The sequence below is a fragment of the Pristis pectinata genome, chromosome 31, assembly GCF_009764475.1.
Source record: "Pristis pectinata isolate sPriPec2 chromosome 31, sPriPec2.1.pri, whole genome shotgun sequence".
Classification (NCBI taxonomy): Eukaryota; Metazoa; Chordata; class Chondrichthyes; order Rhinopristiformes; family Pristidae; genus Pristis; species Pristis pectinata.
In genome coordinates, this window is record NC_067435.1 from 10,312,210 (window position 1) to 10,331,276 (window position 19,067).

The 19,067-nt window shown below is 43.4% G+C and overlaps 1 protein-coding gene across 4 annotated transcripts in view; it reads right to left on the reverse strand.

Annotated features, from left to right (window-relative positions):
* Positions 1-4,644: 4,644 nt before the first annotated feature.
* The window catches only part of LOC127584957 (uncharacterized), a 40,278-nt gene continuing 25,855 nt past the window's right edge, over positions 4,645-19,067 (reverse strand). The window contains exons 3-11 of one of the 4 annotated variants that reach the window (XM_052042007.1): positions 18,779-18,841; positions 16,370-16,432; positions 13,956-14,018; positions 12,098-12,160; positions 10,242-10,304; positions 8,815-8,960; positions 7,267-7,362; positions 5,247-5,308; positions 4,645-4,742 (exon numbers count right to left, since the gene is read on the reverse strand). In XM_052042007.1, the coding sequence (XP_051897967.1) occupies positions 5,282-5,308; positions 7,267-7,362; positions 8,815-8,960; positions 10,242-10,304; positions 12,098-12,160; positions 13,956-14,018; positions 16,370-16,432; positions 18,779-18,841 (584 nt within the window). In that variant the 3' untranslated portion in view covers positions 4,645-4,742; positions 5,247-5,281. The remainder of the gene's footprint in view (positions 4,743-5,246; positions 5,309-7,266; positions 7,363-8,814; positions 8,961-10,241; positions 10,305-12,097; positions 12,161-13,955; positions 14,019-16,369; positions 16,433-18,778; positions 18,842-19,067) is intronic. The other 3 variants (XM_052042009.1, XM_052042008.1, XM_052042010.1) reach the window with 3 other exon arrangements.

Genomic DNA, 19,067 nt, shown 5'->3' on the forward strand with positions numbered 1-19,067 from the left:
TTTTTCCTCTGTTAACCCAATCTCTCTTCCTTTCATTTAATGTCACAATGTGACCAGGCAATTGCTTTGAGGGAAAGAGTTAATGTTTCTGGTTGTAGAACCTTCACACCTGAAACGTTAGCTCTGTTTCTCTCTCCACTGATGCTGCCTGACCAACCGAGGGCTTCCAGCAGGTTTGCTTTTATATCAGACTTCTGTTTTTTTTCCAATTTAGGAGCCAAGAGGTATGGTTGCAGCTATATAGGACCCTGGTCAGACCCCATTTGGAGTACTGTGCTCAGTTCTGGTCACCTCACTACAGGAATGATGTGGAAGCCATAGAAAGGGTGCAGAGGAGATTTACAAGGATGCTGCCTGGAATGCGGAGCATGCCTTATGAAAGCAGGTTGAGGGAACTCTGCCTTTTCTGCTTGGAGCAACGAAGGATGAGGGGGGACCTGATAGAGGTGTATAAGATGAGAGGCATTGATCTGGTAGATAGTCAGAGGCCTTTCCCCAGGGCTGAAATGGTGGCCACAAGAGGACATAGGTTTAAGGTGCTGGGGAGTAGGTATAGAGGGGATGTCAGGGGTAGTTTTTTTTACTCAGATGGTGAGTGTGTGGAATGGGTAACGGTGTTGGAGGTGGATACAATAGGGTCTTTTAAGAGACTTTTGGATAGGTACATGGAGCTGAGAAAAATAGAGGGCTATGGGTAAGCCTAGTAATTTCTAAGGTAGGGACATGTTCAGCACAGCTTTGTGGGCCGAAGGGCCTGTATTGTGCTGTAGGTTTTCTATGTTTCTAAATTTGTAATTGTACTTGAAGGACCCACACAAAGGAAGAATTGATATATAGATGCCCAGAGCAAAGTAAGCACCTAGTCCCCTTTGTTGCCTTGATATCCATAAAGGACCAATGTGGTTGATTTGAATGTCTTTATCACATCCCACAGCCAGAACCCTGAAATTGTCTCCAACCAGTGCCGAAATTCTAACGGAGGAACGGAAACTTTAATCAGACAAATGTTGTTGCTATTTTTCTGCTCGTTTGCGGTTTAATGCTAAGCTGATTCAAAATCTTTCCAAGCGAGATGTGCAAGAGGCATACTGATAAAATCTGCTGCATTTACCATATCTTGCGGCAGAGGAGCGATGACGTACGGAAGTAGTCAGCCTCCCTCATACACCTCAGGCAGTGGTGCTTTGCAGCTCTACAGTCTCTGAGCCACTGCTTTCAGAGCAGTTGCTGCAGACTTTAGTTTGGTAAATGGGTCAACTCCAGCTCCCCGTCTGGCATTCAAACCACTCGGGCCCTTGGAGAAGAAATGGCCCTGGGTACTTGTACCTTTTAGGAGGTTTCTCCACACATCTTGAAATGTGATGACTTGATAACATTGAGTTCAATAAACAGTCATACAATGTGGAAACAGGCCCTTCAGCCCAACTGGTCCATGCTGACCAAGATGCCCGTCGTAGCTACTCCCATTTCCCAGCATTTGGCTCATGACCTTCTGAACCTTTCCTATCCATGTACCTGTCCACATGCCTTTTAAAAGCTGTTATTTTATCTGCCTCAACCAATTCCTCTGGCAGCTCATTCCCCAGACATACCACCCTCTGTGTGTAAAACAAAAGTTGCTGTTAAGTCTCTCCACTCTCACCTTAAACGTATGCCCTCTAGTTCTTGATTCTCCAACTCTAGGAAAAAGGCTGTGTGTTCACCCTATCTATGCCCCTCATGATTTTATACACCTCTAAGATCACCTCTCAGTCTCAACGCTCCAAAGAATAAAGTCCTGGCCTGTCCAACCTCTCCCTATAATGCAGTCCCTTAAGTCCTGGCAACATCCTTGTATATCTTTTCTGCATTCTTTCCAGTTTAATAACATCTTTCCTACAACAGGGTGACCAAAACAGTACACAGTACTCCAAGTCCAGCCTCACCAGTGTCCTGTACAACTGCACCATGACCTCCCAAATTGTATACTCAATGCCCTGACTGATGAAGGCAAGTGTGCCAAAGCTGCTCTGTCTACCTGTGACTCCACTCTCAGAACCATGTACTTGAACTCCAAGGTCCTTCTGTTCTACAACACTCCTCAGGGCCCTACCATTCACTGTGAAAGTCCTACCTTTATTTGACCTTCCAAAATGCAAAAACTCCATTTAACTGAATTAAACTCCATTTGCCAATTCCTTGGCCCACTTACTCAGCTGAACAAGATCTCCCTGCAATTTTTGTAATTTAGTTTAATAACAACAGTTAAAAGACATTTGGACAGGTACATGGATAGGAAAGGTTTAGAAGGATATGGGTCAAATGTGGGCAAATGAGACTAGCTTAGATGGGCACCATTGTTGGCATGGATGGGTTGGGCTGATGGGCCTGTTTCCACTCTGACTACATGACCATCACAAATGCTGGATCACAGGCCGAGTGTTAGAAGCCGAACCTGAGGTCTTTCTTTTGAAGGTCATCAGTCTGGAGAAGTTCCCATGTGTGTAAAGGCCCAGGGATGGAGTCCCTGCTATATCACCCACCCATCCTCCCCCACTGTCTGAACACAGGTGGATGGGGTACCAAAGAAGGCATTTAGCTTCCTTGCCTTTATAGGCACGGGTTTTGAGTATAAGAGTTGCATCATGTTACAGCTGTACAAGATGTTGGTTAGGCCACACTGTACGCAGTTCTGGTCACCCACATTATAGAAAGGATGTGGTAGAATTAGAAAGAATGTAGAAGAGGTTGTTGCCTGGAATGACGGGCTTTAGTTACGAGGTGAGATTGGATAGGTTGAATTAATCTCACTGGAGTACAGGAGGCTGAGGGATGACCTTATAGGGGTTTATAAAATGATGAGGGGTATTGATAGGGTAGATTTGGTTTGTGTGAAAGACAGAGTGTGTGTGAGAGAGAGAGAAAATTAGTAGCATTGACTGAATCAATAATGTTTGAAATTCCCCTCAGTCATAATTATATTTAAAAACTCTGGAGATTCCTAATAAACTGTGTGGTTAAGCTTCATTTATCTTTTCATTAAAAGCAATTACTTTATTAAAATTCTTCTACTGAAATCAAATTATGCAAAGCTAATCTGATCTTTCAGTTTAGAAAGAGCCATCAGTCTCGCTACCTATTCTCCAGATCCTGGCTCCTCCAGTAACCAAACACCAAGTGCTCATCACACCAACACTTCAGAAAAAAATAATCAATTTAAACACACTCAGAATGTAATTAAGGAAGAACATAATATACATCAGTGAATAATTAGCATAAAACAACCAGAAATGCATGTACTTTTACAAAAGAGTTGCGTACATCAAGTTAAATACATGAGGCCAACTTAGTTCAGAGAAAGAAACAACATTGCATTTATAAGACATCTTTAATATAATAAAATGTTGCTTTAGCCAAAAACAAAATAACATAACTATTTAGACAGTTGACAAAAAAGCTTGGTTAAAGAAACAAGTTTTGTCTTTAATAAGGAGAGAAGTAAGAGAATTGGAGATGATTTAGAGTTTGAAGCTAGGCCCCAGTTCCAACAGTGTTGGCTTTGAGTCTAACAAAATCAACATCTTCAGATGTGGATCATTCTTGGTGCAAAGTAACCCAAAATTTTCCTTTTACCAGTTTTAAGCAGTTTGCTCTGTTATTTAAAAGCAAGAGCAGGTCATTTACCCCTTGGATCAACCTAGCCCTCCCCCGATTGGGTAGGAACCTGAGAAAAGGAGAGTGAAAGAGAGATTAAATCATGATATTACAGAGTTCTGACAACGGGGAACTCTTTCCCTTCATCATCGGGTTAGCCAAGGAGGCAGATGTTGTTTTGAATGCAGTGAGCAGCTGTGATCTGGAAGGGCAATGGGAGCAGATTCATTCGCAGTTCCATCCCTCTGACAGTGAGAGTGGGTGATGTTTGGGAAAGTAGGGTCAAGTTCCATCGCTTTAGGCAGAGGTAAAGTTCCCTGGGAATTTCCTCTGATGAGATGAAGCTTTGCAGGGTTGTTCAGGCGAATTAAGCTATGATTCTTCTCCTTCACCATAATCAGTCCCAATCACCTCATCCTGTCCTCTACTCTGCAAAAGTGGTGAATAAATCAAACTGAACATATTGCCCTTGGCTTGGTCTGTGTGTGTGTGTGTGTATGTTTGTGAATGTGTGTGTATTTATGTATGCATGTGTGCATGCATGTTTGTGTATGTATGTTTATTTGTGAATGTGTGTGCATTTATGTATGTGTGCATGAATTTGTATGAAGTGCATGTGTATTTTTGTGTGGGGATGTGCACATGTGTATTTGTGTGTGTGCACTTATGTGTGTGTTTGGGTGGGTGTGTTTACATCTGTGTTTGCATGCATTGTGAGGCTAGGGTTGAATGAAGACCCCTAACACTTCAATTCACCCATTGGAGGGAGCTACCCTTTGACTGGGTGGGATTTTAATGGGTGTGGCTGAGTTTAGCCAAGAACGATCAGGTCACTGGCTCACTCAGCTCCCTATGGAAAGTGATGTGGAAATGTACGTAGGATTGGATAGACCCATTGCCAAGTGGAGTGAGGATTAGCTGGAAAACTAACACATTCAACACACATTCTGTTCTTGCATCAGCTGATAAATATATCCTTTAACATGTTATCCCAATTCTTCCATCAGTGGTCTTCTGGCAGATCCTCTTGTAGCCCCGTGTACTTGCCGTGTTAATCCATGTTAGTAATTGTGCAGTCGGTAAACATAGGCTAATTTCCTAGAATGTGTCTGTTTATGGTCCGCCAAGAACCAAGAAAGAAAGAATCAATAACAGTCAGATCATTCACTAAGCTCGCCCCACCATCCCTGTCAATACTTTTCACTTGAATCAGATGTTTATGAGATCAAATTGCATAAAGAATGTACAGCCAGTATGTATAAGCTGTGCACCCCATCCAGTTTGTGTTTGTAATTATCCTCAGCACAGATCCTCCAATTCAATCTGCATTGTCAGCCCTTCAGCACATTTTCTATTCCCTTTTTTCTCATGTAATCTAGTCTCTTTTCAAATGCACTGAAGCAGCACTATGGTGGCAGGTTCCAATCATTCTCTTGGAAAATTCATTGTTCCTCTTTTCTCTACTGAAGTAACTCCTCAATGTCTTGTGGCTTTTCCCAAAAAAGAAAATATTTTCTTTATCCAATCCATTAATATGTTTAAGTATTTCTAGCAGGACCACCGTCTACCTTTACAACAAATTGAAAGAGCATCAAAATAACTAGGTAGCTCACCTGTTTAATAGAGGCAGTTCTTCCAATGTGATGTATTAGCCGTTTTTCACTTTGGAATAATGCTGGGAATCAAATCATACAAAATGATTGCAAGTCTGTTCCTTCTTTAGTGATGCATTGAACCCCAGCCCTTGAGTAGTGCTCTGACATTCCAGTGGACCATATTTTGCCTTCAATTCCAAAAATTTAGTCATGACGTCATTTGAAATGGGGATAATACCCTCAGCTAAAGAAGAAAGTCCATTGACATCAGAGATGACTACCTTCTCCTCAATACCAAACAGCTATGCAACTTCACATCCAGAAAGATCCCGCTCAGACCTCATGACTGGCAGCTCAAAAGGATGGCCACTCACTGATCCCAGAAGATCCCGAAGAACCCTGCCTCACAACACCACTCCAGTACCATTCATGTGGGAATCAAGAGGCTAATAGTTAATTTTAAGTCAAAACCAAGATGGAAGTTTCAGAAGATATCATGATGCATCATTCACTCTACACCCTACTTTATAGCAAAGGGAGTCGAGTATGAACATGTCAAGTCTTATTACAATGGTTGATGTAATCCACCTAGAGTAATACATGCACTTCTGGTCTTCTTATTGAAGGGGAGGTATACTTGTATTGAAGTCAGTTCAGAGATGGTTCACTAGGTTGAATCCTGGAGTGAAGGGGTTGTCTACAATGTGCAGGCTGGATTCTACACTCAATGGAGTTTAGAAGAATCTTATTGAAGTGTATGGTTCTGAAGGGGTGGATGTTGGAAGGATATTTCTCCTAGTGGGGAAATCTAGAACAGGGGGCATAACTGCAGAACAAGGGGTTACCCATTTACAATGGGGATGAGGAGGAATTTCTCCTCTGAGTTGTGGATGTATGGAATTCTTGACCCTAGAATGACCCATGGATGATGAGTCATTGGATGTAGTCATGCCCTGTTGGATTTTCAGTCTTAAAGGGAGCCAAGGATTATGGGAAACAGCAGGAAAATAGTCACTGAGGCCAAGATCAGATCTGCCATGATCATATTGAAGGGCGGAGCAGACTTGAGGGGCCAAATGGTCCACTCCTACTCCTATCTCTTATCTTCTTATGACAGAGTTCTTGGGCAAGCCCCCATACACCATCTTCCCTAGTTCACTGTCACATCCCAAGGCCTCCACTCAAGGGCACTTCCTGAGTCAAAATCCACCCACCACCAAGGACAACTCCCTCAGTCGACAGAGCACTTCGCAAGAGCATGACTGATCAAGAAAACAGGATGTCAATTTTAAAATACCTGCAAGATAAACAAGTTCAAAAATCCAAAGAATGTTGTCAAGTCTTTTCATCAATTGGTTCTGAATAGAAAAACTGGGAGTGTTTTGTATGTAAGTTTTGTCACACTATTAAAAAAGGTTTCATTCGAAATCTTAACCCATTGTTCACCAATTTGCTTTGCATTTCCAATTTCTTCTTCTTCAATTCTCTCATTCTTTACCTCCATTTAATTTTAGACCATTTTAAATATCCCATCGAACACGTTAAAACATTCACTCCCTCTGCCACTGGCGGACAGTGGCTGAAGAATGTGCCACGTACAGAATACACTGCCGTTACTCACCCTGATGCTCTCCCAGACCCATCAAGAAGGACAAGGGCAAGAGGCACAAGGGAACACCACCACCTGCAGGTTCCCCTCCAGGTCACACACCATCCTGGCTTGGAAACTTATTGCAGCTCTTTCATCGTTGCTGGGTCTAAATCCTTAAACCCCACCTACCCAACAGCACTGTGGTACCACCTTCTCAGGAAGGACTGCTACGGTTAAAGAAGGCCGCTCACCACTACCTTCTCAAGGGCAATTGACAAATGCAATAAATTCTGGCTTTGTTGATAACTATTTCCCCCAATCCAGAATAATTAATAAATAAATCACCACTGGTGATTTTCCCTGGGCTATAGGTTGAGAGGAAGCTCAGAATCCAGAAGAAGATTCATTCATTGGACTACGATAGCTGGAAATGTAAAGATAACTGACCTGGTCATCGCTGGATGCGGTAACACCACTAACTGATGTTGTCTCGTATTGGGTTCCAATGCTGTTGGAGTTATCAGTATTTGTCTCTGAGCAGTCCTGTTCAAGGCAATTTGTGCATGATTACTATTAAAAGGCAGACAAGAGAGCTAATCCTTGGAGCACAATGGGGTTGAATATCAACAGGGCGATGCTTCCACTTCTAGGCACTAACTTCAGCACAAGCTCAGCACACGGAACTTTAGACCATAAGATATAGGAGCAGAATTAGGCCACTCAGCCCATCAAGTCTGCTCCACCATTCAATCATGGCTGATCTTCTTTTTCAACCCCATTCTCCTGTCTCCTCCCCGTAAACCTCAACCTCCTTACCAATCAAGAACCTATCAACCTCTGCCTCAGCCTCCACAGCCATCTGTGGCAATGAATTCCACAGATTCACCACCCTCAATGAAGAACTTCCATCTCATCTCAGTTTTAACTGGGACATCCATTTACTCTGAGGCTGTGCCCTCGGATCCTAGACTCTCCTACTAATGGAAACATCCTCTTCACGTTCACTTTTATCCAAGCCTTTCAGTATTCAGTATTGGAGACTCTGAAATTGTTCAGATCAGGACCTCCAGTGAGATACCTGGGCCATGAGTGAAGTGGTGTAGGTCTGGAGGAGAGGAATTCTGGGGAGGGCAGTTCTGTAAGGTGCCCTTCCAACAGCAGTGACCCAGACCGCACTGTTAATCTCATCACCTGCTCTTGAACCTTGACTTCCTCCTTCCCTTCATCTCTCCAACCCCCTTGCCCTGCCTCTCTGTCCCCCCCAACATTTACACTGCCCTCCCTTTCTCTCTCTCGCACTCCACTCTCCCATTTCTCTCTCCACGTTACCACTTGCCCCCACTTTCACCCCCTCCCACTCCTGCTCCCCCCACTCTCCACCTCCCCAGCTCCCAATCCCTCTGCCACACATCCCCATTCTCTTACTCCCCCATCCCCTCCCCACTCCAACTGCCCCTCCCACACTCACTTTCCTTACACTGCCACTCACACCCTATCCTCCCATCACCCCCCAACTCAAATCCTGCGCCCCTCCCTGCCACTCTCTCACATCTACTGCGCCCACGAAACCCCTCCCACCAATTCCAACCCCCTCCCCACAACTCTCTAACTTCCAGACCCTCAACCTATCCCAGGGTGAAACTGCCCCCTGACCACAGATTTCCCAAGTCCCCCCTCAAACCACTGGTCCTACCAACTATGCCACCCAAGATCTATCCTACCGACCCCACCCTCCCCCTTCCAATCCACAGAAAACCTTGTGGGAGCTCCAGATGCCCATCCAATGATGCCCAGTGTTGATGGGGTACGTCTGCTCCCCATGTGGGGTGGGTGGTGGGCTTGGATGGGCAGGGAGTTGGCAAGCCAAGGGGTGCCCACAGGAATGGATATACCCCCAACCCCAACAAGGCCTGTACCCAGCAGCATTTGGTTTGCGACCATCAGTTGAAGAGCTACTTGGTGGAGTGTGACTGGAATTTATAACAGCTTTCCTACCTGTTCCTTCCCTTTGTTGTTTGTTACAAGCCGAACCTCTATCGATGGGCATAGTTTGTCGGCCTTTCTCCCATCCAACTGCTTCAACAAGAGGCAGCATCTCCCACCACAGGAGCTCCCATTTATAAAACAGTGCATATCAGTGCCTACTGAAACAAGCATGAAAAATATGAATGGAGACACAGTGAATGACAGAGAGATTGAGGGAAAGGATCTCCATTCTCCACCACCCCCATCTCACCCCTGCCCACTCCAACCCTGCCCCATCCCAGCCCTCTCGTGCCTTTGGCCAAAGTGTGGTGGTTGAGATTGGCGACAAAAATTATCAGAAGACCTTGGGATAACATCTTAAAGGATATATTTATCAGCTGATGCAAGAACAGAATATGTAGTGAATGTGTTAGTTTTCCAGCTAATCCTCACTCCGCATGACAATGGGTCTATCCAATGTACAAGGCATGGTTAGTAAGTTTGAAGGTGACACAAAAATAGATGAGTTCGCAGACAATGAAGGTAGCTATCAGGATTTACAGCTGGATCTTGATCAGCTGGGTAAATGTTCCAAGGAATGGCAAATGAAGTTTAATTCAGATAAGTGAAAGTTGTTGCATTTTGGGAAGACAAATGAAGGTAGGACTTTCATACTGAATGGTAGGGCTCTGAGGAGTGTTGTAGAACAGAGGGACCCAGGAGTACAAGTACATGGTTCACTGAAAATGGCATCACAGACAGGATAGTGAAGGAGGTTTTGGGAAGATGGCCTTCATCAGTCAGGGTATTGAGTACTGAAGTTGGGATGTTGGGTTCCAATTGTACAAGACGGTGGTGAGGCTGCACTTGGAATATTGTGTTCACTTTTGGTCACCCTGCTATTGGAAAGATGCTATAAAGCTGGAAAGAGTGCAGAGGAGATTAACACAGACGTTGCTGGTACTCGAGGGACTGAGTTATGGTGGGAGGTTGCGCAGGTTGGGCCTTTATTCATTGAAGTGTAGGAGAATGAGGGGTGATCTTATCAAGGTGTATAAAATCCTGAGGAGTGAAATAGGGCAAATGCGCATCGTCTTTTTCCCAGGGATGGGGAATCAAGAACTAGAGCTCTTAGGTTTAGGATGAGGGGGAAAGATTTATTTGCAAACTGAGGGGTAATTTTTTCACCTCTTGGACAGTTACATGAATAGGAAAGGTGTAGAGGGATGTGGGCCAAATGCGGGCAAATGGGACTAACTTAGATGGGACTAACTTAGATGGGAATCTTGGTTGGCGTCGACCAGCTGAGCCAAAGGGCCTGTTTCCATGCTGTGTGACTCTATGACTTCCCCCTCCATGTGCCATGGATTCCCAATCTCCCCTTCCCTCTTGATCAGAATGTGTTGGGTTCTTTGTAAAAGTATGAACAGCCTTTAGAACTGATCTGATCAACTTACCTTCTCTTTGAGTCTTGGTCAACGTCTTCAGTGTGTCATTCACGTTTGTTGCCAGTGATAAGACTAAAAGACAGAGAAATAATTCCATTATCAAATAAACACCAGCTAACAATCAAGATCAGATGACACAGAAAAACAATCGAAGACTTACTCAGTAGTGATAAGCTTTAAAAAGGCCAATTAATCACAGAACAACCCTTTACAATTAATGCACAAACATTTGTCATTGGTTTCTCAGTGCACTTTCTTGGCCTCAGTGTTCAGGGGCACAGATTCAGTTACGAACAATCCCGCCCTGGTTCTGTACAATGAATAAGCTCTGATCCTTTGGTGGACAGTCATTGACCCAAAACATAACTGATTCTCTCTCCACGGATAATCCTCAATTTGCTGAATATTTCCAATCTTCATGTTTGTGTCCAGTAGAATATGAGGATTAATTCAAATACCTGGTGCTCCTAATTGCTCACAGGGAGCTAATCCGTGTGATGCCTTGCCCATTAATTTCAAGGCTGGTTATATCAGTATTAGTGCCAGGGCACCTCTATGTGCGTATGAGTGTAACTCCTCATTGGTTGTACCATGTTACAGCATCAGTGCTACCCCATCCAGTTAGTACAACAGAATGAAGATTGCTTTTGCAACTGTTCTGATTCCCTTTGTGGGCTGTTTTAACTGGTTTAATATTTAAACTATACTGTGAAATATCCCACGAAGATATTAAATATACAGTGCCTACACTGCCAATCAGAAAAACACTTCTGGGTGATGTAGACGGTCGTTTATCGGACTGGTGGCCCATGACTAGTGCTGTTAACCAGGGGTCAGTACTAGGCCATTGCTATTTGTCACCTATATCAATGTCTTTTCCCCAAGATAGGGGATTCCAAAACTAGGAGCATCAGCTGCCCATTTGGAATATTGTGTTCAGTTTTGGTCACCCTGCCATAGGAAAGATGCTATTAAGCTCAAAAGAGTGCAGAGGAGATTAGCAAGGATAAGATAAGATATCTTTATTAGTCACATGTACATCGAAACACACAGTGAAATGCATCTTTTGCGTGGTGTTCTGTGGGCAGCCCGCAAGTGTCGCCACGCTTCCGGCGCCAACATAGCATGCCCACAACTTCCTAACCTGTACGTCTTTGGAATGTGGGAGGAAACCGGAGCATCTGGAGGAAACCTACACAATCATGGGGAGAACGTACAAACTCCTTACAGACAATGGCCGAAATTGAACCCGCGTCGCTGGCGCTGTAAAGCATGACGCTAATCACTATACTACCATGGATGTTGCCAGGACTCAAGAGACTGAGTTATGGAGAGAGGTTGATCAGGTTGGGACTTTATTCATCGGAGCATAGGAGAATGAGGGGTAATCTCATGAAGTTCTAAAATCAAGAGGGGTAAAATCGGGCAAATGCACATCGTTTTTTCCCCAGGGATGGGGTATCAAGAACTAGAGGTCTTAGGTTTAGGGTGAGAAGGGAAAGATTTATTCACAAACAGAGGGGCAATTTTTTCACCTGGAGGGTGGTCAGTATATGGAATGAGCTGCCAGAGGAAGTGGTTGATGCAGGCCCGTTAAAAGGTTTTAAAATGTTCTTGGACAATTACATGGATAGGAAAGATTTCGAGGGATGTGGGCCAAATGCGGGCAAATGGGACTAATTTAGATGGAAATCTTGGTCGGCATGGACCAATTGAGCCAAAAGGCCTGTTTCCATGCTGTATGACTCTATGACTTCCCCCTCCATGTGCCATGGATTCCCAATCTCCCCTTCCCTCTTGATCAGAGTGTGTTGGGTGCTTTGTAAAAATATAAACAACCTTTAGAACTGATCTGATCAACTTACCTTCTCTTTGAGTCTGGTTCAGCTTCTCCAGTGTGTCATTCACGTTTGTTGCCAGTGATGAGACTAAAAGACAGAGAAATAATTCCATTATCAAATAAACACCAGCTAAAAGTCAACATCAGATGACACAGAAAAACAATCGAAGACTTAGTCAGTAGAGATATGCTTTAAAAAGGACAATTAATCACAGAACAACCCTTTACGATTAATGTACAAACAGTAGTCATTGGTTTCTCAGTGCACTTTCTCGGCCTCAGTGTTCAGGGGCACAGATTCAGTTACAAACAATCCCACCCTGGTTCTGTACAATGAATAAACTCTGATCCTTTTGGTGGACAGTCGTTGACCCAAAACATAACTGATTCTCTCTCCACGGATAATCCTCAATTTGCTGAATATTTCCAATCTTCATGTTTGTGTCCAATAGAATATGGGGATTAATTCAAATACCTGGTGCTCCTAATTGCTCACAGGGAGCTAATCCGTGCGATGCCTTGCCCATTAAATTCAGGGCTGGTAATGTCAGTATTAGGGCCATGGCACCTCTAAGTGGGTATGAGTGTAACTCCTCACTGGGAGTTTCATGTTACAGCATCAGTGCTACCCCATCCAGTTGGTACAACAGAATGAAGATTGCTTTTGCAACTGTTCTGATTCCCTTTGTGGGCTGTTTTAACTGGTTCAATATTTAAACTATACTGTGAAATATCCCACGAAGATATTAAATATACAGTGCCTACACTGCCAATCAGAAGAACACTTCTGGGTGATGTAGACGGTTGTTTATCGGACTGGTGGCCCATGACTAGTGGTGTTAACCAGGGGTCAGTACTAGGCCATTGCTATTTGTCATCTATGTCAATGTCTTTTCCCCAAGATAGGGGAGTCGAAAACTAGGGGCATCAGCAATTCATTTGGAATATTGTGTTCAGTTTTGGTCACCCTGCTATAGGAAAGATGCTATTAAGCTGGAAAGAGTGAAGAGGAGATTAGCAAGGATAAGATAAGATATCTTTATTAGTCACATGTACATCGAAACACACAGTGAAATGCATCTTTTGCGTGGTGTTCTGTGGGCAGCCCGCAAGTGTCGCCACGCTTCTGACGCCAACATAGCATGCCCACAACTTCCTAACCTGTACGTCTTTGGAATGTGGAAGGAAACCAGAGCATCTGGAGGAAACCCACACAGTCATGGGGAGAACGTACAAACTCCTTACAGACAATGGCTGAAATTGAACCCGCGTCGCTGGCGCTGTAAAGTGTGACGCTAATCACTATACTACCATGGATGTTGCCAGGACTCAAGGGACTGAGTTATGGAGAGAGGCTGATCAGGTTGGGACTTTATTCATCGGAACGTAGGAGAATGAGGGGTAATCTCATGAGTTCTATAAAATCAAGAGGGGTAAAATCGGGCAAGGGCGCATCGTTTTTTCCCCAGGGATGGGATATCAAGAACTAGAGCTCTTAGGTTTAGGGTGAGAGGGGAAAGATTTATTCATAAACAGAGGGGCAATTTTTTCACCTGGAGGGTGGTCAGTATATGGAACGAGCTGCCAGAGGAAGTGATTGATGCAGGCTCATTAAAAACATTTAAAAGATTCTTGGACAATTACATGGATAGGAAAGATTTCGAGGGATGTGGGCCAAATGCGGGCAAATGGGACTAACTTAGATGGAAATCTTGGTCGGCATGGACCAATTGAGCCAAAAGGCCTGTTTCCATGCTGTATGACTCTATGACTTCCCCCTCCATGTGCCATGGATTCCCAATCTCCCCTTCCCTCTTGATCAGAGTGTGTTGGGTGCTTTGTAAAAATATAAACAACCTTTAGAACTGATCTGATCAACTTACCTTCTCTTTGAGTCTGGTTCAGCTTCTCCAGTGTGTCATTCACGTTTGTTGCCAGTGATGAGACTAAAAGACAGAGAAATAATTCCATTATCAAATAAACACCAGCTAAAAGTCAACATCAGATGACACAGAAAAACAATCGAAGACTTAGTCAGTAGAGATATGCTTTAAAAAGGACAATTAATCACAGAACAACCCTTTACGATTAATGTACAAACAGTAGTCATTGGTTTCTCAGTGCACTTTCTCGGCCTCAGTGTTCAGGGGCACAGATTCAGTTACAAACAATCCCACCCTGGTTCTGTACAATGAATAAACTCTGATCTTTTTGGGGGACAGTCATTGACACAAAACATAACTGATTCTCTCTCCACGGGTAATCCTCAACTTGCTGAATATTTCCAATCTTCATGTTTGTGTCCAGTAGAATATGGGGATTAATTCAAATACCTGGTGCTCCTAATTGCTCACAGGGAGCTAATCCGTATGATGCCTTGCCCATTAAATTCAGGGCTGGTTACGTCAGTATTAGTGCCATGGCACCTCTAAGTGGGTATGAGTGTAACTCCTCACTGGGAGTTTCATGTTACAGCATCAGTGCTGCCCTATCCATTTACCACAAGAGAATAATGATTGCTTGTGCACCTGTTCTGAATTCCTTTGTGGGCTGTTTTAACTGGTTTAATATTTATACTATACTGTGAGATATCCCACAAAGATATTAAATATCCAGTGCCTACTCTGCCAATCAGAAGAACACTTCCGGGTGATGTAGAAGGTGTTTATCGGACTGGAGGCCCGTGAGTAGTGGTGTTAACCAGAGGTCAGTGCTAGGCCATTGCTATTTGTCACCTATATCAATGTCTTTTCCCCCAGGTAGACGTGTCCAAAACTAGGGACATCAGCTGCTCTTTTGGAATATTGTGTTCAGATTTGGTCACCCTGCTATAGGAAAGATGCTATTAAGCTGGAAAGAGTGCAGAGGAGATTAACAAGGATGTTGCTGGGACTCGAGGGACTGAGTTATGGAGAGAGGTTGAGCAGGTTGGGCCTTTGTTCATCGGAGCGTAGGAGAATGAGGGGTAATCTCATGAAGTTCTAAAATCAAAGTGGTAAAATCGGGCAAGGGCGCATTGTTTTTACCCCAGGGATGGGGAATCAAAAACTAGAGGTCTTAGGTTTAGGGTGAGAAGGGAAAGATTTATTTGCAAACTGAGGGGCACATTTTTCACCTAGAGCGTGGTCAGTATATGGAATGAGCTGCCAGAGGAAGTGGTTGATGCAGGAACATTACAGACATTTAAAGGGTTCTTGGACAGTTACATGGATAGGAAAGGTTTAGAGGGATGTGGGCCAAATGTGGGCAAATGGGACTAACTTAGACAGAAATCTTGGTTGGCATGGACCAATTGAGCCAAAGAGCCTGTTTCCATGCTGTGTGACTCTGTGAGTTCCTCCTCCATGTGTCATGGATTCCCAGTCTGCCCTTCCCTCTTGATCAGTGTGTGTTGGGTGCTTTGCAAAAATATAAACAACCTTCAGAACTGATCTGATCAACTTACCTTCTGTTTGAATCTAGGTCAGTTTCTCCATGTTTGTTGCCAATGAGAAATAATTCCATTATCGATAAACCCCAGTTAAGAATCAACATCAGATGACACGACATAACAATTGAAGACTTACTCAGTACTGATAAGTTTTAAAAAGGACAATTAATCACAGAGCAACCCTTTACAATTAATGTACAAACATTACTCATTGGTTCCTCAGTGCACTTTCTCGGCCTCAGTGTTCAGAGGCACAGATTCAGTTACAAATAATCCCGCCCTGGCTCTGTACAATGAATAAACTCTGATCCTTTTGGTCCACAGTCCTCGACACAAAACTTAACTGATTATCTCTTCATGGATAATATTCAACTTGCTCAGTATTTCCTATCTTCATGCTTGTGTCGAGCAGATTGTGGGAATTCATTCAAAAACTTGGTGTTTTTGATTGCTCACTGGGAGTTAATCTCTGTAAAATGCTACCAGTGTGATGCCTTGTCCATTGAATTCAAGCCTGGCTATGTAAGTATTAGGACCAGGGAACCTCAATGTGGGTATGACTGCTACTCCTCACTGGGTTTACCATGTTACAGAATCAATTACACCCTATCCATTTACCATAATAGAATGAAGATTGCTCGTACACCCATTGTGAATCCTTCTGCAGGCCGTTTTAACTGGTTTATTATTTGTAATATTTTGTGAAATATCCCATAAGCGGATTAAACATGCCTACATTGTCAATCAAGAGAACGCTTCCCCCACTATAAGTGACTGATCCCCAATCTCCCCTTCTCTCTTGACCAGGCTGTCTTGTGGGCTCTGCAAAGATTTAAACAACCTTCAGAACTGATCTGATCAACTTACCTGTTGTTTTAATCTGGGTCAGCTTCTCCTGTGTGTCACGCACGTTTGTTGCCAGTGATGAGACTAAAGGAGAAATAATTCAATTATCAAATAAACACCAGCCGAGCATCAACATCAAAAAAATGGTCAAAAAATTGAAGACTTACTCAGTAGTGATAAATTTTAAAAAGGCCAGTTAATCACAGAATAACCCTTTACAATTAATGCACAAACATTTGTCATTGGCTTCTCAGTGCACTTTCTCAGCCTCAGTGTTCGGGGGCACAGATTCAGTTACAAATAATCCTGCCCTGGTTCTGTACAATGAATAAGCTCTGATCTTTTTGGGGGACAGTCATTGACACAAAACATAACTGATTCTCTCTCCACGGGTAATCCTCAACTTGCTGAATATTTCCAATCTTCATGTTTGTGTCCAGTAGAATATGGGGATTAATTCAAATACCTGGTGCTCCTAATTGCTCACAGGGAGCTAATCCGTGCGATGCCTTGCCCATTAAATTCAGGGCTGGTTATGTCAGTATTAGTGCCATGGCACCTCTAAGTGGGTATGAGTGTAACTCCTCACTGGGAGTTTCATGTTACAGCATCAGTGCTGCCCTATCCACTTACCACAAGAGAATAATGATTGCTTGTGCACCTGTTCTGAATTCCTTTGTGGGCTGTTTTAACTGGTTTAATATTTATACTATACTGTGAGATATCCCACAAAGATATTAAATATCCAGTGCCTACTCTGCCAATCAGAAGAACACTTCCGGGTGATGTAGAAGGTGTTTATCGGACTGGAGGCCCGTGAGTAGTGGTGTTAACCAGAGGTCAGTGCTAGGCCATTGCTATTTGTCACCTATATCAATGTCTTTTCCCCCAGGTAGACGTGTCCAAAACTAGGGACATCAGCTGCTCTTTTGGAATATTGTGTTCAGATTTGGTCACCCTGCTATAGGAAAGATGCTATTAAGCTGGAAAGAGTGCAGAGGAGATTAACAAGGATGTTGCCGGGACTCGAGGGACTGAGTTATGGAGAGAGGTTGAGCAGGTTGGGCCTTTGTTCATCGGAGCGTAGGAGAATGAGGGGTAATCTCATGAAGTTCTAAAATCAAAGTGGTAAAATCGGGCAAGGGCGCATTGTTTTTACCCCAGGGATGGGGAATCAAAAACTAGAGGTCTTAGGTTTAGGGTGAGAAGGGAAAGATTTATTTGCAAACTGAGGGGCACATTTTTCACCTAGAGCGTGGTCAGTATATGGAATGAGCTGCCAGAGGAAGTGGTTGATGCAGGAACATTACAGACATTTAAAGGGTTCTTGGACAGTTACATGGATAGGAAAGGTTTAGAGGGATGTGGGCCAAATGTGGGCAAATGGGACTAACTTAGACAGAAATCTTGGTTGGCATGGACCAATTGAGCCAAAGAGCCTGTTTCCATGCTGTGTGACTCTGTGAGTTCCTCCTCCATGTGTCATGGATTCCCAGTCTGCCCTTCCCTCTTGATCAGTGTGTGTTGGGTGCTTTGCAAAAATATAAACAACCTTCAGAACTGATCTGATCAACTTACCTTCTGTTTGAATCTAGGTCAGTTTCTCCATGTTTGTTGCCAATGAGAAATAATTCCATTATCGATAAACCCCAGTTAAGAATCAACATCAGATGACACGACATAACAATTGAAGACTTACTCAGTACTGATAAGTTTTAAAAAGGACAATTAATCACAGAGCAACCCTTTACAATTAATGTACAAACATTACTCATTGGTTCCTCAGTGCACTTTCTCGGCCTCAGTGTTCAGAGGCACAGATTCAGTTACAAATAATCCCGCCCTGGCTCTGTACAATGAATAAACTCTGATCCTTTTGGTCCACAGTCCTCGACACAAAACTTAACTGATTATCTCTTCATGGATAATATTCAACTTGCTCAGTATTTCCTATCTTCATGCTTGTGTCGAGCAGATTGTGGGAATTCATTCAAAAACTTGGTGTTTTTGATTGCTCACTGGGAGTTAATCTCTGTAAAATGCTACCAGTGTGATGCCTTGTCCATTGAATTCAAGCCTGGCTATGTAAGTATTAGGACCAGGGAACCTCAATGTGGGTATGACTGCTACTCCTCACTGGGTTTACCATGTTACAGAATCAATTACACCCTATCCATTTACCATAATAGAATGAAGATTGCTCGTACACCCATTGTGAATCCTTCTGCAGGCCGTTTTAACTGGTTTATTATTTGTAATATTTTGTGAAATATCCCATAAGCGGATTAAACATGCCTACATTGTCAATCAAGAGAACGCTTCCCCCACTATAAGTGACTGATCCCCAATCTCCCCTTCTCTCTTGACCAGGCTGTCTTGTGGGCTCTGCAAAGATTTAAACAACCTTCAGAACTGATCTGATCAACTTACCTGTTGTTTTAATCTGGGTCAGCTTCTCCTGTGTGTCACGCACGTTTGTTGCCAGTGATGAGACTAAAGGAGAAATAATTCAATTATCAAATAAACACCAGCCGAGCATCAACATCAAAAAAATGGTCAAAAAATTGAAGACTTACTCAGTAATGATGAGTTCTAAACAAGGCAATTAATCACAGGGCAACCCTTTACCATTAACAGGGAATGTGCAAACATTAGTCTCGACAAATGAAGGCAAGCATGCTATATGCCTTCTTTACCACCTTATCACCCTGTGCAGCCA